The 23,204-nt window shown below is 40.0% G+C and overlaps 1 protein-coding gene across 2 annotated transcripts in view; it reads left to right on the forward strand.

The window, feature by feature from the left end:
- BAIAP2L1 (BAR/IMD domain containing adaptor protein 2 like 1) overlaps positions 1 to 23,204 on the forward strand; it is a 61,500-nt gene that overhangs the window by 27,347 nt on the left and 10,949 nt on the right. For both annotated transcript variants that reach the window (XM_079953861.1, XM_079953862.1), the window contains 9 exons: positions 11,785 to 11,846; positions 11,964 to 12,035; positions 14,893 to 15,030; positions 15,689 to 15,841; positions 16,320 to 16,487; positions 17,272 to 17,422; positions 17,743 to 17,950; positions 18,760 to 18,837; positions 20,018 to 20,195. In XM_079953861.1, the coding sequence (XP_079809987.1) occupies positions 11,785 to 11,846; positions 11,964 to 12,035; positions 14,893 to 15,030; positions 15,689 to 15,841; positions 16,320 to 16,487; positions 17,272 to 17,422; positions 17,743 to 17,950; positions 18,760 to 18,837; positions 20,018 to 20,195 (1,208 nt within the window). The remainder of the gene's footprint in view (positions 1 to 11,784; positions 11,847 to 11,963; positions 12,036 to 14,892; positions 15,031 to 15,688; positions 15,842 to 16,319; positions 16,488 to 17,271; positions 17,423 to 17,742; positions 17,951 to 18,759; positions 18,838 to 20,017; positions 20,196 to 23,204) is intronic.

Here is a 23,204-nt window from a genome sequence, read left to right on the forward strand (position 1 = left end):
AAGGACTTATTTAAACCAGGTATGAGGAACCTCAGGCCTGGGGGCTGAATGTGGCCCTGCAGGTATCTCTTACTGGCCCTGCTCCCTGAGTGCTTTTGTCTGGATAGGGAGGGGTATGGGTGGGTAGAATCTTCTGACTTTTGCATGGATGGAATGTAGCCTACTCTGCTAAGTTGAGTCACACCTGATGCTGTACCTGCTTTCACCTCTTGCCCGTACCACTTCTGGCATGTGGCCCCTGAAAGATTTTCCATGACAAAGTGGCCCTTGGACTGAAAAAGTTCCGCACCCCTGATTTAAACCCTGACTTGAAGAGTCAGGATAAATTTCTACTTGATTCATAGTACATGTTTTCTTTCTGACCAGGCTGAACCTCCTCCCTTGAGATCCCTAGAAATGGAAAAAAACATTCTCTGCTAATGATATGGAAGCTGTGTCATGTGCACACTGTCTGCTTAGGAATCTCAGAATTTGTTACAAATGGGATCAAAGGTCAATTGTCGTGTACTGAAAAATTTTAAAAACGAAGGAAAAACTTGGACCTGACCGTATGGGAAACTAAATTGATTGTTTGTAATTTAAATGCTGATCCAAATGGAAACTTCTTTTATGTGATTAGCTCAGTACATGGTGGTAGCTTGAAATAAAAGGTCAAAAGACTGAAGTGAATGTTACATTTGCTATGGAGTGCTGCTTGGTACTGGATGATTAAGAGCTGAAACTGCACTGCAATTTACTTGCAGTCATATAGCAAATCTCTAGTCTGCGATTTGCGTCCTATGACTTGTCTATACATCTGACCATAGCCAATGCTTAGTCTACCAGTGGTGCATTAAAGGCTGAATCAACTAATGGTTCAGCTTAGACTTGGAGTCCTGGGGACTTGTGCCAGGATGGACATGCCACAGTTAAATAGGAATTGTATACTGTACTACCAAGCAGGTGTGACAGCATTTTCCACACTCAAATGAGGCAAACTCAGTTTTTGATTATGTTTTTGATAATAAGCCTATGAATAGACAAGGCCTAGGTTTTTCTGAGAAGAATAGAATTAAAGTCTCTGACTGCTGCATCCCCAGTTATCTCAGTAAAGCTTCAAAGATGGAAGAAAAGGTGAGGTATGGGAAGTTGGATGTAGGAGTTGCTTTGTGGAGGCAGGGGGATATAATAAATGGAGAAGACATAAGATGCCGGGTTGGTATACCCAGTGGGCAAGTGAAATACCTAATTTTTTTTAGAAGTGGAGAGCAATTTAGTAAAGGTTGAGAACTACTGAATTATAAGATGACAGCACATAACTACTTACCGTCAAACAAAAGGTATACTACTAGTTTGTATTAGATTTAGTCAAGCATTCATAGAATGTTGATGTGTAGGATAGCCTGAAAAGAAAATGGGTATCCCAGAAAGGGAAGCATTAAATAAACTCAGTTACAAAATAGGAAGCTAAACTTAAGACAGAGTACTAGTGAAAAGGGAGAATGGAATGTATTTTGTATGGAACTACGGTTTCTGAACTGAATATTAGCATTTTTTCAAATAGAGAAAATGGAGTTTGGTTATCTTCCTTATCTTACTATATTCACCACTTAATATTTATTTATTTAAAAGCATGTATAAATCACTTAATATTTCAAAACCATTAAGCAGTGGTGAATATGGTAGCCAACAATAGCACAAGATGTATTTTAATGTAACACAACAGATTAGTATTTCAAGCTTCCTCTTCCTAAAGTAACGATCCAGTCTCCATTCTCCCAGTGGATTATACAGTATTTCTTGTTTAACCAGTTGACAGATTTAAGATTTCAGTTCCAATCCTGTAGCATTTTGAAAAATAATATGTATAGCCCTGAGCATATGTACTCGGTGTGTGTGATACTGCTCTTGAAAAACTAAAAACGTGTGTAAGTGGTTGGCAACATCCAGTAAGAATGCAGTACCTTAAACTTGCTGTCCTAGTACATTTGCACTGAATGCCTACTCTGAATAAATATTTTCTAAACAACATGAGCTGTTTCCCTTCCAGGTATGAAATATGATAAAAACTTCCTGGTTGCTTGTCCTCTGAGTACTGTAAGAAAGCTAACACTTCTAGTACATTAATACCAAGTTGCATAATTGTTTGCATTTGCATTTTAAATAAAGTTCCTCATAGTCTTTTGGGATGGTAGATTATGCTTTTGGCCACAACATTATGCTGGTTATACTAGTCAGTAAAAATCTGAGGTCTATAAAACACGATTGCCGAGACATGAAGCTTTTCTGCTCAGGACTTGTCTACAGAGTTGTTTTGCTTTGTTTTCCTTTGTTTGCTTTTGATGGAACTTATGCAGGCCACCCATGTCACTCTGTCCATAGATCTTGCATGATCGGAACAGCTGATATTCTTCATATGAATTAATTTTGCAGCAAGGATTTATTTACACATACAAACAATCTGTATCTTTATCAAGGGGCAGCGCTACAGGACAGAGAAATATTTGAAATTATATTGGAAAACATGGCCATTTGTTTTTCAAAATAACTTTGGAAAAGGCTTTCTCCATATTTCTCTATTAATTCCCCCATAACACACTATAACCCTGAGCTAAAAAGATCTTACTGTATGTGTTGGTCAAGTACACATGTATACAAGGCATATTGGCATGCATGTGCGATCAAAGACAAATAATCATGGAGATAAATAACCATAGGGCAAATATTCCAGAACTATTTAAATTATTCGGACATCTTCCTTTCCTCTGTAACAAGGATGGGGAACCTGTGTTATCCTCAAACCAGGGACAGCCTCCCATCAGACAGTGAGGCACTGAGGAAGTCACCCCAACCAGGCAGCAAACCTGGGCCTGGGGAGCATGCCTCCACCACCTCTTCCACTGCCAGCACCATGCTAAGGCTTCCCCGGGCTACTGCTAGACAGCTGGAGGAGGGAGGGGCAGGGTGGCAGGGGTTTGCCTCAAACAGCAAAATGTATTAGGACTACCCTGCCTGAAGCCCTTCATAGTATATAGGCAAGCTTTGAGAAACAGTTGAGAGAGACGGTGTCCTACATAACACTTGGGTGTACTGTCCTCTTGACTTTCCAAGCACAGGAAGAACAGTCTCGCCATAGAATTCACATTCTGAGGCCTGGAACAATTTCAAGGACCTGACACCTGTGAGCATCTGGTCCAATTGAGCATTATATCTGATTTCTTCCATCACCCTTCTAAAACAGATTAGGACTTTAAATCTAAAATAGTTTCCCCCCAGGGCTGTTTATGAGCTTTCAGAATAATCTGCAGCTGAAAGAAGACATTTAACTTCTGTCAAAAAGAATAAGCAGTGTGAGTTTATCAGTTTTCCATTAAGCCAGAATTAAGGTCAATTTTAAAAAATACTACGTACTTTTTATCACTTTTTAATCAATCCACAGTATTGATGTTTTTGGATAATACACACCAGCATTACAAGAGAATCCTGTTTGCAGATCATACAATATTTTGCAATGGCCACTTTACATAGGACTACCATGAAGGCAGTTTGGAAGCTGTAGCTGGTACAAAATGTGACCACTCAGTTATTGGGTGGGGGGCAATAAAGAAAATGTCCTCATTTTGTATTGGTTGTACTGACTATGGGTGTATTTCTGGGTCCAATGCAAAGTGCTGGTTAATACTTTTAAAGCCCTGAACAGCTTGGGGCCAAGTTACTTAATGGACAGCCTATGCCCAATATCTTAAGAACTGGCTCAGCCCTGCTTCACTACTTAGATTGACGAATGTGTGTAATAGGGCCTTATCAAAGGTAGCTCTGCAATTATGGAATACAATTCCTGCAGAAATTAAGAAGGCCAAATTTCTTGAGCTCTTCAAGATGGCTTGAGAATCCTTTTTCCCCTTCAAAAGTTTTTGTTGCCGGAGATGTGAGTGAATGTAGCTAACTGGGATGTGACTAAGTTATAATTGTGCTATGCTTGTGATTGCAGTATTATTTTGTTGCTGACTGTGTTTTCAGACTTCATGAAATTTGTATTTTAAAATATAGTAAGCCATTTTATGGAGGATTTCCTCAAAGCAGAATATAAATCTCTTAAAGCAAGCAAGTGTGCTCAGCACTGAATGTTCAAAAAACGATGACTCTCATGAAGGAGATGCTTACCCATTGCAACCCATCCTTAGAATTGCAGTTGCGATGGGCTCCGGAGTTCATTCCCTGACATTGTGTTGGATGCCTTGGTGGCAGAGTATGAGAATGCTGTTCTGTTTCTTTTATACTTGGAAAGGATGCACCTCTGATTTATTACCTATGCTCCTATTCTGATCATTACCTTCTCTTGACAAGTCCATTGTGTGTGACAGGAACAAAATAATATTTTTAAACCCTGCATTTTAGAGCTTTGTCATTGGGGGCCCTAGTGAAAGAAGGAATGTGGCAGAACAACCTACTGGAGACCCAGGAGACATGTTCATCCCCTCTCACCACTGCCTGTGAGAATTATTCTATAGGCTCACTTTCATGGGGCTCAGTTTCACCACCAAGATTCAGAGCTTATCTTAAGTTCCTTATTGTGATGTTCACGAACAAGGAATTCCAAGTTTCCAACCACATCCTGTTGCTGATTATCTTTGATCACTGAAATGTCACTGTCTTTTTAGGATTTAGAATTCTACTAACAACCATCCTTGTGTCTTCTATCTTGTTTCTTAAGAAACAACCTTCTGGAAAAGTGGTGCACTGGTCTTTCGACTCACTCCAAAATCATATTCACTTCTTAAACATATATATAAACTAGACCGATGTCTTCGTGAATAAAGAGGAAGTTTTCCTGTATTAATAGATGTTCTAGATAATGCAGTGAATAATGCACATTAATACTGTATATTTTTGCTTGGGGATCTGTATTCCAGTCCAACCTCGAATTAGCACTTAATCTAGGGTCAAAGTGGGTGCACATGACATTAAACTCTCCTTTGTATCCCGCGCTTGAAACTGACCTCTTTTTTGGAAGAAAAAAAATAGCAGACATTGTGAACAATGTCCCTGCACTAGCTTTTTTCCACCCACCCACCCCTGTCCTGTAATATGTAGACGTCAAAGGCACCACATTAATATGGGGGGGAGTCCTTGCTGAATGCAAGCCTAAATATGATATCCATGAAGCTATATTAGGAAGACAACAGAGCTGAAATGTCTCAATCAACATGAGAAATGGTTATAGCATAGCTGTGTATTAACATTAAAAATTGCACATGTTTGGCAGAAGGGCGGAGGCATTGTGCAAAGTAAAGTTGGCAATACGCAAATTCAGGCATTACTGGCAAATACACTCTGACCCTTCTGGTTTGCTTTCTGCAGCCACACCCACACACACAGCACTGGCAGCTGCTTATAAACACAAAACACACACACCACTGTAGAATGCATTTGCAGTCATATGTGCAATGATGCACCCTCTGGGGACAAAGAGTTGACATTATCTGCCATAGGTGTGTTCTAACTTAATATTTACATGCCATGTATCTCTTCACCTCGTAGGTGTTTCCTCTCATTGACATTTCTGTTGAGTGCTAGTGTGGCTCTGTTGAATAAAATACGTAGTTTGACAACTATTTCAGCTCTTTATTTTTACCTGGCATTTCTTACTTTTTCTTCTTCCTCAGGGGAGGGTTTATATATTCTTAAAGGTTTCTGAAAACGTTGTCTTTCTATGAGTTTTTATATTTGAATGTGCCTAACCACCATCTGAATAGTGGTTGAATTTAATGTAAAGGGGTCAGGTGTGTTTTGCCTGTAAAGGTAAAGGTAAAGGTACCCCTGCCCGTATGGGCCAGTCTTGACAGACTCTAGGGTTGTGCGCTCATCTCACTCTAGAGGCCGGGAGCCAGCGCTGTCCGCAGACACTTCCGGGTCACGTGGCCAGCATGACGAAGCTGCTCTGGCGAGCCGGCACCAGCGCAGCACACGGAAACGCCTTTTACCTTCCTGTTATAAAGCGGTACCTATTTATCTGCTTGCACTTAAGGGTGCTTTCGAACTGCTAGGTGGGCAGGAGCTGGGACCGAATGACGGGAACTCACCCCGCTGCAGGGATTTGAACCGCCGACCATGCGACCGGCAAGTCCTAGGCGCTGAGGTTTTACCCACAGCGCCACCCGCGTCCCTGCCGTGTTTTGCCTGTACTGACTATTATTGCACAAACAGAGACCTGTCTGCTCTGGAGATCCTCTCATACCTACTTGCTTAAACAATGTCAGACTCTTGGGCATGTTCAGACCTGTGATTGAGCAGTATTAGATTTTCTTTTGTACTTGCAGTCCTTGCAGTTTTGAAGTCCACACAAGCAGTCTATTCATTCAGGCTTTGAAAAGATAAGACTGCCCTCTGTAGTTGGGTAGTAGATGCTATTCTATATAGTGGTTTGGTGAAATGTCACAAGAGTGAGCAAAAGACACTTTCTCATTAAGAAGGAAGTTATCATCAATTTCTCCCCCCCTTCGCCCCTTACCCTCCCCCCAGCTGCAGTCCCCTGTGTAACATGCCATGTTGTTTCATAGGATGATCTCAGGATTTGCTGTGGGAAGGCTCAAAGAGTTGCAGTGTATATGCAGTTCTTTGGATCAAAGCTTATATATCAGAGTTCTTTAATTATAAATATGCATCAATTAGTATAAAACCATGCCTTGAACAAAAAAGGCCCAGAGAACAGATATTGCAACTACCTTGCCAAGTAGAAAAACAAATGCTGTGTTTTATTCATACATTATTAACAATGCACCTGCTTGGTTTTTATTGTTTTTTAATACCAAAATTACTCACAGTAATGTGCCTATCAATTTTAAATGAGGCAGAGGGATATGTTATTTATATTTACTCGTATATTGCACCAATCATAAGCTTTTAATATCCATGGATTAAAATATATATAAATATGTTAAATCCTGGGGGAAATATTAAGTGAATAGGTTTATAGAAATTATCTGAATTTTTTTTGCTGTTGGATGTGCAAATGATAATGGGCTTTATAAGCTGCATATCTGACATGCACATATGACTGATATTAAAGTCCGATTTTCAGAGAGGACTGGGTTGTTGTTGTTGTTTAAAAAAGTATATTCTGATATACATAAAGAAAGGGGGTATGTTTTCTGTTGTCTATTGTGGTGTGGATTTTTAAAAAAAAAAAAAAAAAAAAAAACATTAAGTCTCCTTACCCTAGTATGAAGGGCAGTCTGAATCTGAAATGAACTTTTGGTCATGCTAATGAAATGTGGAAAGGGTATTAAGAGAGAAAGCTTTCCACCAGATGCACTACATTCAGAAGACACAACCTAACAACCAGTACTTTTATATTTTCCCGTCTGCCACACTTGAGACAGATTTCCTGCCTGCAATTCTGCACACCTGTTATAAACAGACTTAACATGCTTCACAATGCTTTGTTGTGTCACATTATAAAGCACAGCTGAGGCTTAATAATATGACTTTAAAATTCTCTGAATCTGCTAACTGTGGGCATTTACATAAAGGAGCACAACTTGTCCTACCATTTGCGCTTTACTAAGCTCTCTGACATTACTATGGTTTCACTGTAAAAATATTGACTCATGACACAAGAGGAAATAGGTTAGCCAGTGCATGCGTCTGCATGGTGACAATGAGGCTCTTAGAAGGATGTTGTAGATTAGAAGAAGAAATGAGACAGGTGTCTAAAATGACAGTCTTAAACACTTGCTTTAATTTCCCAGTTATATTAGTCCTTCAAATTGTTTTGAAGTGTAAAAAAAAAAAAAAAAGTTTTCAGGAATAGCACCGTAACACACTGTTTCTCTGAGATGTTCAGTCAGGCTGAGTGCTACTGAGACTAGAATAACAACATCTGAAAGTCAGGTTTTCCAGTCTTGACCTGCCAGGTAAATGAGTTGTTTTATTGAACATTTACACGGTGGTGGCAGGAAAAGCCAAAGGAAGGGAGTGTACAGGGGTGGGGAGGGTTGAGCCAGCACACAACCTTGTTGGATTACTGTCAGTACTTTGAGTTCCAGGTTCTACTGCATTAATTTTTGCAAAAGTGCCAGCCTTTGGTCAGCTGTGTTGCTGTGGCAGCAAATTCTCAAAAGCATGTACTGTATGAGCGAAGCTGAAAAAAGCAGGCCCTGAACTTTATTCATTAAACGTAGTTGAAATTAACCAGTCTGTTTTACATTGTAAATTAGATTCCTTTATTATTTCATTATGTCTACAAATATGCATTCTTAAGGCCAAGTAGTCTAATGTCCTCCTCTGCAGTCCTGCCTATAGTACTTAAGTCCCATTTAAGTAGGTGGGACTTGCGCATGCATAGCTAAGGACAGGATTATGCTCTGCCTTATCCATAACATCATTTGCAAAACAGGTTATAAGTATTCTTGTTTTTTCAGGTGGAGGAGCTGAGGCAGAGACAGAGTGCTACTAATATGGCAGAAGAGGAAGGGCATATATAAATTAGACCTCCCAACCCTTTGCTGTTGTAATAGTTAATGTGGAAGGAGGACACATAAGGATGAGGGTTCAATAACCTGCTGAATCCTTATTCCTGTTGCCATAAGCAGAAGGAAGTGGTTTTGACAGACTGTGTTGCTCTTTAGCCATAGTTGCACTGCCACCCAGCTATGGTCCATTCAGAATCTCTGTGGCATGATGCAAGCAAACGACAAAGATCTCAAGTAGAGGTTGGGCAGCAGAACGCTAGCAGGGGGACAGGTTAATAGCAAAAGAGTTTGTAGATCTTCTTGCATATGTGTTTAGACTGAACACATGAACGGGCAACAGGATCACACCTGCTGTCCCTGCCCTCCATTGCAGAAAGAACCCCTTATTGAGATAACCAGCACTAGCAGTGGAGCAATCTTTTCTCTGATGAGGGCCATATTTCCTTGGGAGTAATCCATCAAGAGCCACGTACCAGTGGTTGATGGGATCAGAGTCAAAAAGGTGGGTGGGCCACCTCTTTTCTCTGTCACCACATTTTCTCTTTCCACCTCTGCAATTCCTTTCTTCCTCTTTTTCCGTTATTCCCTTATCCCCATTTCCCCCCTTCCTGCCACTTGCATGAAATTAGGCTGAGGGCTACATGAGACGCACTCCTGACCAACTCCCACAGAAGTGTAGACTATGTTTGTTCTAAGCCAAATAGTGCACTGAAGTTGTGGACAGGGACAGCACGCATGGTTCCACTTGCCTCTGAGTGTGTTCAGATAGAGCATATAAAATCATAGAATTGTAGAGTTGGAATGGATCCCAAGGCCTATCTTGTCCAACCCCCTGCAATGCAGGAATCTCAACTAAAGGTGGCCATCCAGCCTCTACTTAAAAACCTCCAAGGAAGGAGAGTCCACCACCTTCCAAGGGAGTCTGTTCCACTCTCAAACAGCTCTTACCATCAGAAAGTTCTTTCTGATGTTTAGTCAAAATCTCCTTTCTTGTAACTTGAAGCCATTGGTTTAGGTCCTAGCCTCCTGAGCAGAAGAAAACAAGCTTGCTCCATCCTCAAACCTTCCTCATAAGGCTTGGTTTCCAGACCCTTGATCATCTTGATTGCCCTCCTCCACACATTTCATCTTGTCAATATCTTTCATAAATTGTGGCACCCAGAACTGGATACAGTACTCCAAGTGTGGTCTGACCAAGGCAGACTTGTGCAGTACTATTACTTCCCTTGATCTGTACACTATACTTCTGCACAGATATTCTTCTTCTTCTTCTCCTTATTTGCTGCTGTGTCACACTGTTGACTCATTTTAAGCTTGTGGTCTACTAAGACTCCTAGATCTTTTTCACATGTACTACTGGCAAACCAGATGCAACCCATTTTATACTTGTGCAGCTGGTTATTCCTGCCTAAGTGTAGAAGCTTACATTTGTCCCTGTTGAAATTTATTTTGTTACTTTTGGCCCAATTCGCCAATCTATTAAGGTACCGTATTTTTCGCACCATAGGGCGCACCGGACCATAGGGCGCACCCAGTTTTTTGGGGGGAAAATAAAGGGGAAAAAATTATTTCCCCCCCAGGCGTAGGGCTGGGACGGGGGAAGCTCGAGCTTCCCCCGACCCCAGGCCCAAAACAGGCAAGTCTCCGCAAGCCGTGGGAGCGCTCCCGCTGCTTGCGGAAAGGTCCGCGAAGCCTGGACGCGCTGAGCTCAGCGCGCGCAGGCTTCAGCATGCAGGCAAGTCTCCGCAAGCAGCGGGAGCCCAGCGCTGTCCCCCTAGTCTGCGAGGCTGGCGACGGGGAGGAGCAGGCTTCTCCCCCCGCCAGCCTTCTAGCCAAGTCGGGGGACAGCAGGAAGGGCGCGCTGCGCCTCTCCCCTGTCCCCCGAGTTTGCGGGGCTGGCGACGGGGAGGAGCTGGCTTCTCCCCCCGCCAGCCTTCTAAACAAGTTGGGGGACAGCGGGATGGCGGCGTTCCGCCTCCCCGCTGTCCCCCAAGCTTGTGGGGCTGGCGGTGGGGCTCTCCTGAAGCCTGGAGAGCGAGAGGGGTAGGTGCGCACCGACCCCTCTCGCTCTCCAGGCTTCAGCGAAAGCCTGCATTCACACCATAGGACGCACACACATTTCCCCTTCATTTGTGGAGGGGGAAAAGTGCGTCCTATGGTGCGAAAAATACGGTAATATTGAATCCCGATTCTGTCTTCTGCAGCATTAGCTAGCCCTCCCAGTTTCATGTCATCTGCAAATTTGATGAGCATTCCCTCAATTCCTTCATCCAAGTTGTTTATAAAGATGAACAATAATGAACCCAGGACAGAACCCTTCAGCACCCCACTTGTCCTTTTTTTCCAGGATGATGAGCAACCATTAGTGAGCACTCTTTGGGTTCGGTCAGAAAACCAGCTACAAATCCACCTAAGTTACCTTGTTCAACCCACATTTTACCAGCTTCTCTGTAAGAATATCATAGGGGACTTTCTCAAAAGCCTTACTGAAGTCAAGATACACTACGTCCATAACATTACCCTGATCCACCAAGCTTATAGCTCTATAAAAGAAAGAAATGCAATGTAATGTTTATAAGGTAGTATTGTAAAATATATTGGTGTCAATTAGCAGTTGTGAGTAACTGTGGCCATGTATAATTTTACTCTAAAATTTGTTTTGCTTTTTGTGGCAAGGGCTCGAAAAAGAATATCCAGATATACTATGTACTTTTGAATGCTTCTATTTACTGTCTTTCATCATAAAAGTTACCAGAACAGAAAAAAATGTTAACTGCACTCCCCGTGAAGGAGCAGTGTGTAGTCTGGGCTAGTTCTTGATCCAGCTAAGTAGATGCTCAAAAGGTACCTTTTTCCAGCTATGGCTGCTGCTCCAGCTGTCACCATATCTGGATCAAGATAGCCTTGCCAAAGTTATCCATGCACTAGTAACCTCCTGATTAGATTATTATAATGCATTCTACATGGGCCTGATTTTGAAGATGTAACAGAAGCTGCCACAAGTACAGAATACAGCCACCAATGTTGAGCAGAGCAGTTAATTGAAATATTGTGATACTGACTTTACAAGCATTGGTTGCCAATACTCCACTGAGTCCACTTCAGCTGAACACCTACCTCTTCACCTGGTATTTTGGGGGTGGCTGGTTTGTTTTGGCCAACTGTAATTGAGGAATCACCATCTGTTGTATGTTTTGATGTGTTTTGATTCAGTTTTATCTGGTTTAATTTGTCATACCATGCTTTAATCTATAAGTAGCCACGTTTGTAACATAGGGATCACAAATGATGAAGAACAGTATAAAAATTAATTAATTGTGTTTGTCAACAGGGCATGTTCTCATAGAGATTTCTATTGCACAGAAGAAACTGAATGACAGCTTAGAAGAAAGTGTAAGTAAATACCCATGCAATATTTTAACTTTTTTAAAAAAAAAAAACCTATGGAGGGGGGAACCTTTGTGTGTAAACTAACCCTTTGACTACACGGTTATCCATTTACTCTTGCAGTTCAAGAAATTCCATAAAGAGATTATATCTGAGCTGGAGAAGAAGACTGAACTAGATGTAAAATACATGAATGTAAGTATATTGTTTTTCAGTGCCAGAGAAGATTAATCATTTATATGATTATCTTATCGTATGTGCTACTTAGTGTTGGCAAATAGCACAAGAAATGACTTTCCCGAAGCAGGTTGGGAAGGTTTTACACGTGGAGCAGAGCCCCTGTGCTTACAGCAATTTTTATGATTTAGGGCTCTAAGTCCAGTCCTTAATATCTCTGTTGATGTTTGTAGTATATCAACTTTGCCAATCTACATGTGTTGTCTTCAAGGCTGAAACGTTAAGAATTCCAAAAATACTAAAGTACATTTATCCTGATTTGTACGTATAGCTATAACTAAGGTGTTTTGGGTTCCTAGATGTTATATATTCAGATTTTACCTATTTTTATATCTGATGAAGATATTAATCATTGGCAAAAATGTCTTAAAAATTAAAGCAAGGATTAAAGCTAAGATATTAACTAGTCAAAGGAAGGCTGATAATGGCATATTTATTGTTATATTATGCAGTGGCTCAGTTATTCAATTTCTGTAGTGGAGAATAACTGACAGTCAGACACTATGAGTCAAACAGTCAAGGGCCTGATCATGCATCTCAAGCAGCAGATTTGTGGACGTATATGAAAGTGCTGCAATATTCAGAATCCTGACGTTAAGCTTTCATCTTTTGAATACTTTCACATTGGTAATTGTCTTACCAAAACCAACTTGATCAAAGTAAAATGAATCCCACCTTCACAGAAATAGTCTTGGATATCCTGCAGACTGATGGAAGGCTTTTCAAATGTCTCCTTAGATACATTTAAGATGCAAAAATACACGAGAGCAAATCCTTGATCGGCCAATTTTATTTATTTTATTAAACATATTTGTGATCTGTCCTACACTTAAAGGTCCCAGGATGGAATTACATACACTTAAAACCAAAAGATTAAACAAAAGCATTAAAGCACATAAAACCAAATGCAAATACCCAGTTACTAGTTAAAACAGAAACAGCAACAAAAATTCAATTAGCGCATATATCCCTATCCCAAATCTTGGCAAAGAGGTGCTTCTTCACCTGACAGTGAAAAGGCATCAATGTCATAGTGAGACACACCACAAAGGGGAGGTTGTTCCAAAGGCATGGGGCCACTGCAGGAAAAAAAACTGACCCATGGGTCTCCACCCTGCAAATCTCATTATGCATGAGGACCACAAGCAAGGTTCCCCCTGTAGATCTCAAAGCCCAGGCTTCTCAGTGGGAATATAATCTCTCAATTATTTGAATACATACACCAGCCAGTTCCTATGTGTTTTTTAAAATAACTAATTAAAATAGTAGCATCTGGACATCTGCTGGGATAAAAACAGTGGTGTCGGCCTATAAATCAGGAACTTAACTACACTTGTCTTGTCTGAAAGTTCAGCAGGTGTGGGCACAGATACTGGGTAGAACAAAACTAAATCACTGACTATCAACTTAATTTGCATCTTCTTAATAGTTTTGTTTGTGCTTATCAACAAAGATAGAATTACAAGTATGAAACATTCTCATGGCTGGATTACCTTAGCATATTGCTAGAAAAATATAAATCCGCCACAAACTGAGGACTGAATATATAAACTGTGTGATATCTTGATGAATTTTCCCAAGAAACCCATACTGAGTATGGCAGATAAGGTATTTTTGTGGCAAATAGTGGCCTGTTACAGAACTCTTGTGAATTGGATTAAGGGCTGGATATGAGTCTCTGACTTAAACAGAATATTCTAGGATAATAGTCAGCTTTTATGACATAGCTGAATGACACAGGGAATTAGGTAGAGAGAAGTTTCTATTAGGAAAACCTGTTGGGGAGGGTTTCATGTATTTGTATTTGGAATATAAACATTTTTAATGAACCATGTCAACAGGCATGTATCATGTGTAACATGTGAAATGATTAGATACCTGCTTTAAATGTCACTTTGAGGAAGACGTTCCATGCCAGTCAGTCAGATATTCCATTGCGTCAACCCAAGGTCACCAGAGTTCCTGAGAGCACAGGGAGATATTTGCATACATAAGCAAGAGGCATTTTTAAAAGACCAGGATTATATACATTTTGCTCCAAATCAAGAAACATCAATCTTCCTCTTTTTATTTTGAAGATCCTTGGCAGGTTTAGCAACTGTTCCGTGTGTTGTCTATAAGAAGATGACAGCAATACATATGAAATCTTGAACAAATACAGCTCAGAATATTTTCATTCTCAAGTTTCTTTTGAAAAACTATTTATTTATGTTTGGCTGCTCTAATGTTTTCCACGTGAAAGTTGCTGATACTAGATGGAGGAAACAAACTGCAGCACATTCTTATTCTTATTTATTTAATTTGCATACCACCCTTCATCCGTAGATCTCAGGGCAGTTCACAGCATAAAATACAATATAAAAACACAAAATCCATGATAAAAACAAAAAACAAACAAACCAATAAACCTCCTTTCCCCCTCCCACAAACATATTTAAAAGGGGTAGAAGATGCTAATCAGCCAAAGGTCGGGTTGAAGAGGAACGTTTTTGCCTGGTACCTAAAGGTATATAATGAAGGCACCAGCTGAACCTCCCTGGGAAGAACATTTCACAAACAGGGAGCCACTGCAGAAACGGCCCATTCTCATGTTGCCACCCTCCAGACCTCTTGTGAGGGAGGCACACAGTCATTGTACTGCTAATTTTTCTTTTGCTACTATAGCAAAATGATACTTGTTTTATATTATTATGCTGGCATTGGTTGCATATGTATATCCTAAAAAAATTGCTTGCTGTAACAGGGAGCTGAGCTTCCAACGTCATCAGCTAATTATTGTATTCTAATATAAGATTTCTGAATGCTTTGTTTGCAGGCTACTTTGAAGAGATACCAGAATGAACACAGAAGCAAATTGGATTCTTTGGAAAAATCTCAGGCTGAACTGAAGAAAATCCGAAGGAAAAGTCAAGGAGGAAGGAATGCAACAAAATATGAGCATAAAGAAACTGAGGTTAGTGCACTCCCCAGGTGCCTTCCAATTTCAACCCCTTGTACCACATCTAACTATGATGGGAAGGTGGAGAATGGGAAAACCCGCCGAGTGAATGGCTTTAACTCATGAAATTCTAGATCCAAGCCATTCTATCTCCAATTTGAAAACAGTCATACCTCAGAGGTCGAATGGAATCCATTCCAGAAGTCTGTTTCACTTCCAAAACATTCAGAAACCAAAGTGCAGCTTCGGATTGGCTGCAGGAAGCTCCTGCAGCCAATCAGAAGCTATGGAAGCCCCGTCAAACGTTCGGCTTCCAAAAATAGATCACAAATTTGGAACACCCTTTCCGGGTTTGCGGCGTTCGGGAGCCAAAATATTCAAGAACTAAGCTGTTCGAAAACCAAGGTACAACTGTATCTTAGACTTGATTATGTTCAAAGGGTGTGATGTTCCTTGTATCTCTTGGAAGTGTTGCATTGATTTGCAGGTGTAGCATTTAGATAAATGCATTTATAGGTGATAAATTTATTGCTAGATCAGAGAACGGCAACCACGTTGTTTATTTCTGTTTGAGATTGGATTAAGACATTAAGGTTGCTTTTGGATCCGAGTTGTGTAAGAAGAATGTGTCAAGTTTTCTCTGTTGTGATCTATTATTTATTAATTTATTTAGTATTTGGAAACAGTGACTTCTCGACAGAGTGATATTCAAAGATTTATTGCTGAAGGTTGCAGAGAAGCTCTACTTGAAGAGAAAAAAAGATTCTGTTTTCTGGTTGACAAGCACTGCAGTTTTGCTCAACACATGCAGTATTACCATGTAGAGGTTAGTATGAGAGGAGACGCTAAGTTGTCAGAAAAACTTGGTTTTGTGGGGATGCTGAGGTTTTCCACAACACAGAGTACACTCTAAAGGCATTCATTTTAGGCTCCATTTTCTTTGATTGTGACACAAGACATTTAAATTATTGGAAAAACTGTACCTGTAAATGAAAATTCAAGCCACAACACAGAGCCTGTGGTGGTTTATTGTTTGTGACTACATCACTATAAAGTAAGCATGTTTCATACAGAATTTTATATTTTTATTTTCTGTAGGAGATAATACATAAAGCGCTGCTTTTCTGTGATGGGGAAGTATATTTTTTCCAAACAAGCTATATGCAGATGCTACAGTATGTTATAGTTCACATTGCCAATAGAATTTGGCAAGAACCTTGCATTAAAGATATATGTACACACAGATAAGATTTTAATCTGAAAAGCATATATTCTTATTTTTAACTCACTCATATTTTTTGTAGTGCTCAGAGTTACTTAACGCCAAGTTGCCTAATTGGTTAGAAACTTGCAGTGATGCTACCAAAGTGCCGGAGAAAATCATGACCATGATAGAAGAGATAAAGACCCCTGGCTCCACTCCAATATCAGGAACTCCTTTGCCTTCGCCAATGATAGAAAGAAGCAGTATGGTGAGGAATTCTCTGTTGATTACAAGCTCCTTCCTGAGAGCAACAGCTGGGTAGGGAAAAGGAGAAATGTGTTAAAATGATTCCAGGTTCCATACATGGGGCAGTATTCAACTAAATAGTTGCAAGAACCACAGAACAGACTTAGGACTCAGCTATACAGCAAACATTTTAAGTCTGTTTTAAGTGCAATATACACTAGATGGCGGCGGTGAATCTTATGGAAAATTCAATGTATTTTTTTAAACGCTTAAAAACAAAGCATTTTCAGAACGGTTTTTATATGCGTGTAGATTCCACCCTAGCGGATGCAGAGGGAGAAACAAGAGAGATTTCTCCTTGCACAACAAAACAATCAGTTAGTTGAATGCTGTGTTGAATACAACCTATGACTTCTAAAGCAGCAACTAAGTTACATTCTCAGAGCTTTATGTTCCTGCTGATGGGGGCAAATGGTATTAGAGCTCTGATCTTCAACTGGTGCGCCATATGGAAGGGTAGAAATCTAGATCTCCCCCATCCACATGCTTTTTATCATGCCTTATACTGGATAAAGTTTTTTAACCCAGCTGCTGAAATATTCAAAGAAAAATGACAGGTTGTCTCCAACAGAGTTCTGTTCAGAATAGACCCATATTAGTTGTGCCAATTAATTTCAATGGATCTGCACTGAGTTGATACCCAGTGTTTTTCAACCTTCTACTCCTGTTTGCATGTGTGGATAAAATTGTTGATATATGACATTATATCATTGTACTGATGCTTAATGTTAATTTTGTGTCACTAGCTTGGAAACAATTATGACTCGCTTCATAGAAGTTCCCCCAGAGTACCCCCTGCACCCACAGGGAGAGCCTATACTAGTCCTTTAGTTGACATGTTTAACAACCCGTCAATGGCCCCAAAGGCACCTTCAGAGAGATTAAATAATTCAACAGGTAAGCAGTGTGTGTGTGTGTGTGTGTGTGTGTGTGTGTGTAGGTGTGTTGAAAAGGCATATTGTTGTGAAAATGACTATTTTAGTTAATGTATTTGTTTCATAAAATGTATACACCACTTGATTGTAAAAAAACCTGCAAAGCAGTTTACAAAAGGTAAAAGTTAAAATACAAAAACTTAATTTAATTTGTGCACTTAACCCCATAGTTAATTGGAAGTTTGAGTGAGGATAGGAAAAGTGTTCATTGTTGTTATTCAATTCCATTTTAACTTGTTTTTGTTTGATCCAGTTCTATGTTGCTGTTTTTTTGTTAATCAGATCACGCGGATGATTCCAGTTTATCACGATCAACCTCTGTTGCCACAGGACTAAATATAATGAAACGGCCAAAAGTTAAAACAATATTTCCTCACACCGCTGAGAGTAACAAGACTCTACTTAGTTTTGCACAGGGAGATATCATCACACTACTTATATCTGAAGAAAGGGATGGCTGGCTGTACGGAGAACATGATGTGACTAAAGCGTAAGTTAATCCACATGTCTCCTGATTCCAAGATGAGAAGAGAGTTTTAAAGCAGTGGAGCTCCTCATCCCCCACCCTCGGTTTATTGTTAATGATGCTTAAATGTTCTGGATGCTGTCAGCTGTAGGAATGCCAGATGGACCTACAGAGAAATTTTGATGCAGGAGCAGTTTTGTAATTTTAAAATCAGAATTAAGAACCCCTAGCATATTTGAAGGACCACCTGACTCTATACATACCTGCCATGATTTTATTATCTTCAGTAGAAGGTGTACTGTAGGTCTTCAGAGTATCTGAGATGAAGATAGTAAGAGATACCAGAGAGAGGCCTAATGGATGGTGGGAGCCCAGTTACGTATTTCTGTCCCCATGCAGGTTTGCCTGCCACTTACAGTATTGCCCTTTTGGCACCAGGCAAGGTGCATTTTTATTTTCCAGAGCTTTTTAGCTACAGCTTCAATCCAATTGACTGCATTATACTGCTTTTTATGCCCTTTTCATTTAAGTTTCTGCATTTACGTTTTAATGTCATTGCCTTTTTTAAATAAACCATCCTGGGAATCTGATGGAAGCATCCTGTGTCTCACAGTGGCACAGTAGATGCTTCCAGAAAGCCCACAATCAGGACATGAGCTCCCTTCCCCTGCTGTTCTCCAGCAACTGGAACTCAGCTGCATCCTGCTCTGAACCTAGAGGGAGCATGGAGCAATCCTGGCGTGTCTACTGCTATTCCAAACCGTGCAGTTGCTTTAAAGGATAGGATTTGGAGCTTCCATAAGGTGGTAATTTATTATTATGTTCCATTCTAGAAAAGGATGGTTCCCATCATCATACACAAAGCCTCTGGAAGAACCAGTAGAGGAGGCGATTCGTGTGCCAGTGCCAAGGTAATACTATTTCCCCTAGGATTTATATAGCACATTTTAACACTTTCAAGGGATGTGCTTTTAAAACAAAAGATAAAAGCAGTCTCCCTAAATATAACTCAGCTGTATAGACTCAGCTGTACAGCTGCAAATAAAATGTTTTAAATGTGTTGAAAGGTGCAGTATACAAATGTGACACTAGGTGGCGACAGTGAGCTATGCCAAATTCAATGTATTTTTCAAAACGCTTTTTAAAAAAGCATTTTCACAGCATTTTTTATATGTGTGTAGATTCCATCTATGATCTTGCTTAAACGTTATTACTTACTTTTATACCTTTATTTATGTCCCATCTTGTCATACTTGGACCACTCTAACCAACCCCAAATAAGTAGCTCCGTTGAAATTAATAGAACTACCCCATGCTACATTAGTTATTATATTTTTATCCCATCCTTTCTCCCCTGAATTCATAGTGGCATACATGGTTCTTCTCCCATGCTTCAGACTTACAGCAACCCTGTGGGTGGAGTTAGGTTGAGAGACAGCAATTAGCCCAAAGCTACTCAGTAAAGTTGAGCAGATATTAGAACTAAGCCCACCCCAGTTTAGTCTAACACTACCATACCAGGCCTCACATAGTGCTAAGCAAACACAATCTATATTCAGTACAAGTTTACACCTGCTGTACTGGGTGCACAGTAGCTTGTCAAACAGGGCAAAACTGTATGTCAGACCCAATGGGTAATTTCCCACTTGTATGCTCTGTTTAATCTATCTGTAAGTGTGTGCAAGCATTAACAGACACAGTGGATTTTGGCAAACATAGGCTTCTTTCTTGGAAGGCACAGGACAGTCTGTAATAGTACACTCATCTCTTTCTGCCCATTGCGGTTTTCTGAGCATAAACAAAGTTTTAAGGAGCACAGATGCGCAGTAGTTTTGACCCTTGGACACATTCTTCTGCCTGTCATTCTTCTTGAGTTGGGTATATGTCTTGCTAGATTAGCTATGCTTCACATTCCTAATTCCAAATGGGAAGACAGGGTTTCTGCCCCTCAGAAAAATATAATATCTGAAGGCTCTATCTATAAAAATCAACTACTCTAACCCCAAGGAGCAAAAAGGAAATTCACAGTGAGCTGGAACTGCCCTGTTCATTGTTTCTATTAGTTTTAATGGTTGGTTTTCTTTCCTTTAGTCCTGCACATATCCGAAGCATCAGCTCAGTAAACTTAGCAGAGAGAGGTACGGTTATCCTTCCCCCACCAGATTACTTGGTACCTGGACAAACAAGAGCAACTTCAGAAGCAAGGCTGGAATCTTCTAAAAGTTCTACTCTTAAAGCACCAGTAGCCAAACCAGAAAGTACCTCTCTTGTGAGTATACCTGTGAATTTGCATGCTGCATTCTGAAGCGTTGTTTAGTTTTGTGCAAATCTCAATGAACATGGAAATATCCTCATGAAATATGAGATTATATCCACGTCTCTTTCATATATTTGACTCCATAATAGCAACCAGTAAGTAGCATTTCTCTGGAACATAGTCTTCAAAAATATTTGGAGAAAATGCATATTGCATATTTATTTTTAATCTTCCTTGAAAGGTTTCATGTGCTTTCCTGTAACAGGTTTGTTTAGAGCTAAAGCACACACAATGGGACAGATTACTTACAAGTCCTAAATGTATGTAATTCCATAGCAAATTTTCTCTTGATTCCAGATGTACCTCTTTCCATCAAATTAATTGCTAGACAGGGTTCTCAGCTAGTTACTGTACCTGAATTAAATGGAGAACCAGTAGGACAGAATTAAATATTTAATAGCTACAGTAACTTTAATTAGCATTTCAGGTGTCAGGTGTTTGAACTGGATAAGAGATCAAGTGGAATGCATCCTACCTTCTTATTGATCAAATCGCATGCCACTAAAATCCTGGTATAAAATTGGAATCTGCAACATAGTCTGAGTACTCTTGTCAATATGTAGCTTTTTAAAATTAGTGACAAAAGTGTGCAATCAAAATGTGGAAGGTATTTAAAGGCAAATGCATAGACAGGCATTTTTAAGTCACTTTTCAAAATAGATTAATCATCTATAAAACATTATTCGATTATATTCAATATTAGTCCTATGCAGAGAAGACCCACTAAAGTTAATGTAAATGTCCGGCTTAGATCCATTAATTTAAATGGGTTTACTCTGAGTAAAGCTTAGTTGGATGCAACCTATTATTAATTTCATTTTTGTATCCCTCCTTTCCTCCTGAAGGAGCCCAGGATAGCTAAGAATAACCATACAGAGTAAATCAATACAAACAATGATTAAAACCAAAATCAGCAACTAAAGCAAAATGTAGCAGGCAGCATTTTTTTTTTTTAAACTGCGCTCCAGCTATGCAGCAAAGACATGAGGGAACCAATATGTTTTCAGTTGTTATCTGAAAGATGGCAATGTGAAGGAAAACTGAATCTCCACCAAGAAGAGTTCCACAAATGGGGTACTGCCACTGAGCAGGCCCTTCTTCACCATTCCTTCTGGCTTACAGCATCCAAAAACCTGATAATTATATAATGCTTTTCTCTCAGTCTTATATGCTGCTTTCCCTGAAAATCATAAATACACAGAAAATGCAGAAGACATCAAATGTATCTGCATTCCAGTTACAAGCATAATGACTTGTGACTAGAAACAGTTCAAATAAGTACCCCGAAAACATCAGCAAATCTCTAAAGGCTTTCTTAAAAGAGGGAGACCTTGCAGGCTGAAGAAAGGTATTCTGGATCATCAAATTCCAGACTTTCATAGTGATCACTTTTTGTATACAGAGAGTCACACTTGCAGGGAGAAATACAAACAGCTTGAGTTGTTTCATTCCAGTTGTTGGGCGTTATGTGAAAGCACATTCTCCAGAGCGCATCCCATTGGAAGCAATTAGAGCCGTGCAGATCCAGAGCAGTGCTCTTACTGATACCCCATTTACTCCAGAAAGCTTGTTCAAGAGAACATCCTTGTGGATTGTGCCTACTGTTTTGTTTAACCCAGGAGGAAAAAGAGGCTGACTTTTTTCATCCTAGTCAGTGCGGCTAAAGTACTTAACATTGACTTAGTCTCTGATACAGTATAAAATAGTGGTTGTTCACCTTTTTTTGGATCACATTCTCCCGTGGTCAATCCTCCAGGGGGGCAAACTGTAAATGTGGGTGTTACTAATTTAAAAAATATATATATATATTTGGGGGGTTCTTGGAAGGGTCATATTAACCCTTTCACATTACAGAATCACAGCAGGGAACCCACAGGAATGGTCAGTAATAAGAATATATTTTTTTGATGACATATGGGTGAGTGAGGGGCTTGGATGGCCACAAAAAGACCTTTTGGCAACACAGTATCTAACTGGGGTGCCTATAGGAGTATCAATAAGCTTATTTTTTAATTTTAAAAAGATAAATTTGAGTTATAAGGTGTTTGAAGGGTCACAAAAAAACCTTTGGCAGGAGTGAAACAATGACATGATTCCTACTCTTACCCAGTCAGCAAGAGTTTTCACATGGCAGAAGAACAGTTAAATGTCCACTTATACTATGCTTTAGTATTACAAGAATAAGCCTCACAGTGTCTAAGGCATGTATGTTCCATACACAGTCTTTCCTCTCTGGTGCAGCAGCAAAATCAAAGCTTCTGTCTTAGTTAAACCGCAGCTTGGCATGAACCCTAAACCATCACCATTCTTAATTCTGCTTAGTTGAAACAATACATTTTTGAACCAAAGTTCATGAAGCTTGTTTATTTCAATTAGCCACCATTAAGATTAATCACACTTTTTTCCAAACTCCTCCTTGTGGCCATGTTGGAAGGGGTGGGGAGTGTCTGAGGCTCACTGCAGCTCATTCTCCTAACACTGAACTATGGCAGTGTTTCCCAACCTTGGGCCTCCAGATGTTTTTTGGCCTACAGCTCCCATCATCCCTAGCTAGCAAGACCAGTGGTCAGGGATGATGGGAATTGTAGTTCAAAAACAGCTGGAGGCCCAAGGTTGGGAAACACTGAACTATGGGATACTGTTAAATCTCAGCTGGCCCATATTTTGTCATGCTTTGCAGTCTTAGCTTCTTTTGGATAAAAGAAAAAGTCTTAACCATCGTACAGTGTCAGAATTCTATATTGACTCACTTAGGTCTGCGGTCAGCTAGTGAGACTAATTTGATCAACAAATAGTCCTTTAACAGCAATTATGAGAGCAAGAGTTTTACAGATTTATTAGACTGGAGAAAGTTGCTAAGCAAGCAGTACAGGGAGTTCTTTGTGATTTGTTTGACAAGCAAAGAGGTGACTAGAGCCCAGCTAAATTACTGTATGAATTGAGCATCACTGGACTGTATTT

Source organism: Podarcis cretensis, assembly GCF_951804945.1.
Source record: "Podarcis cretensis genome assembly, chromosome: 14".
Classification (NCBI taxonomy): Eukaryota; Metazoa; Chordata; class Lepidosauria; order Squamata; family Lacertidae; genus Podarcis; species Podarcis cretensis.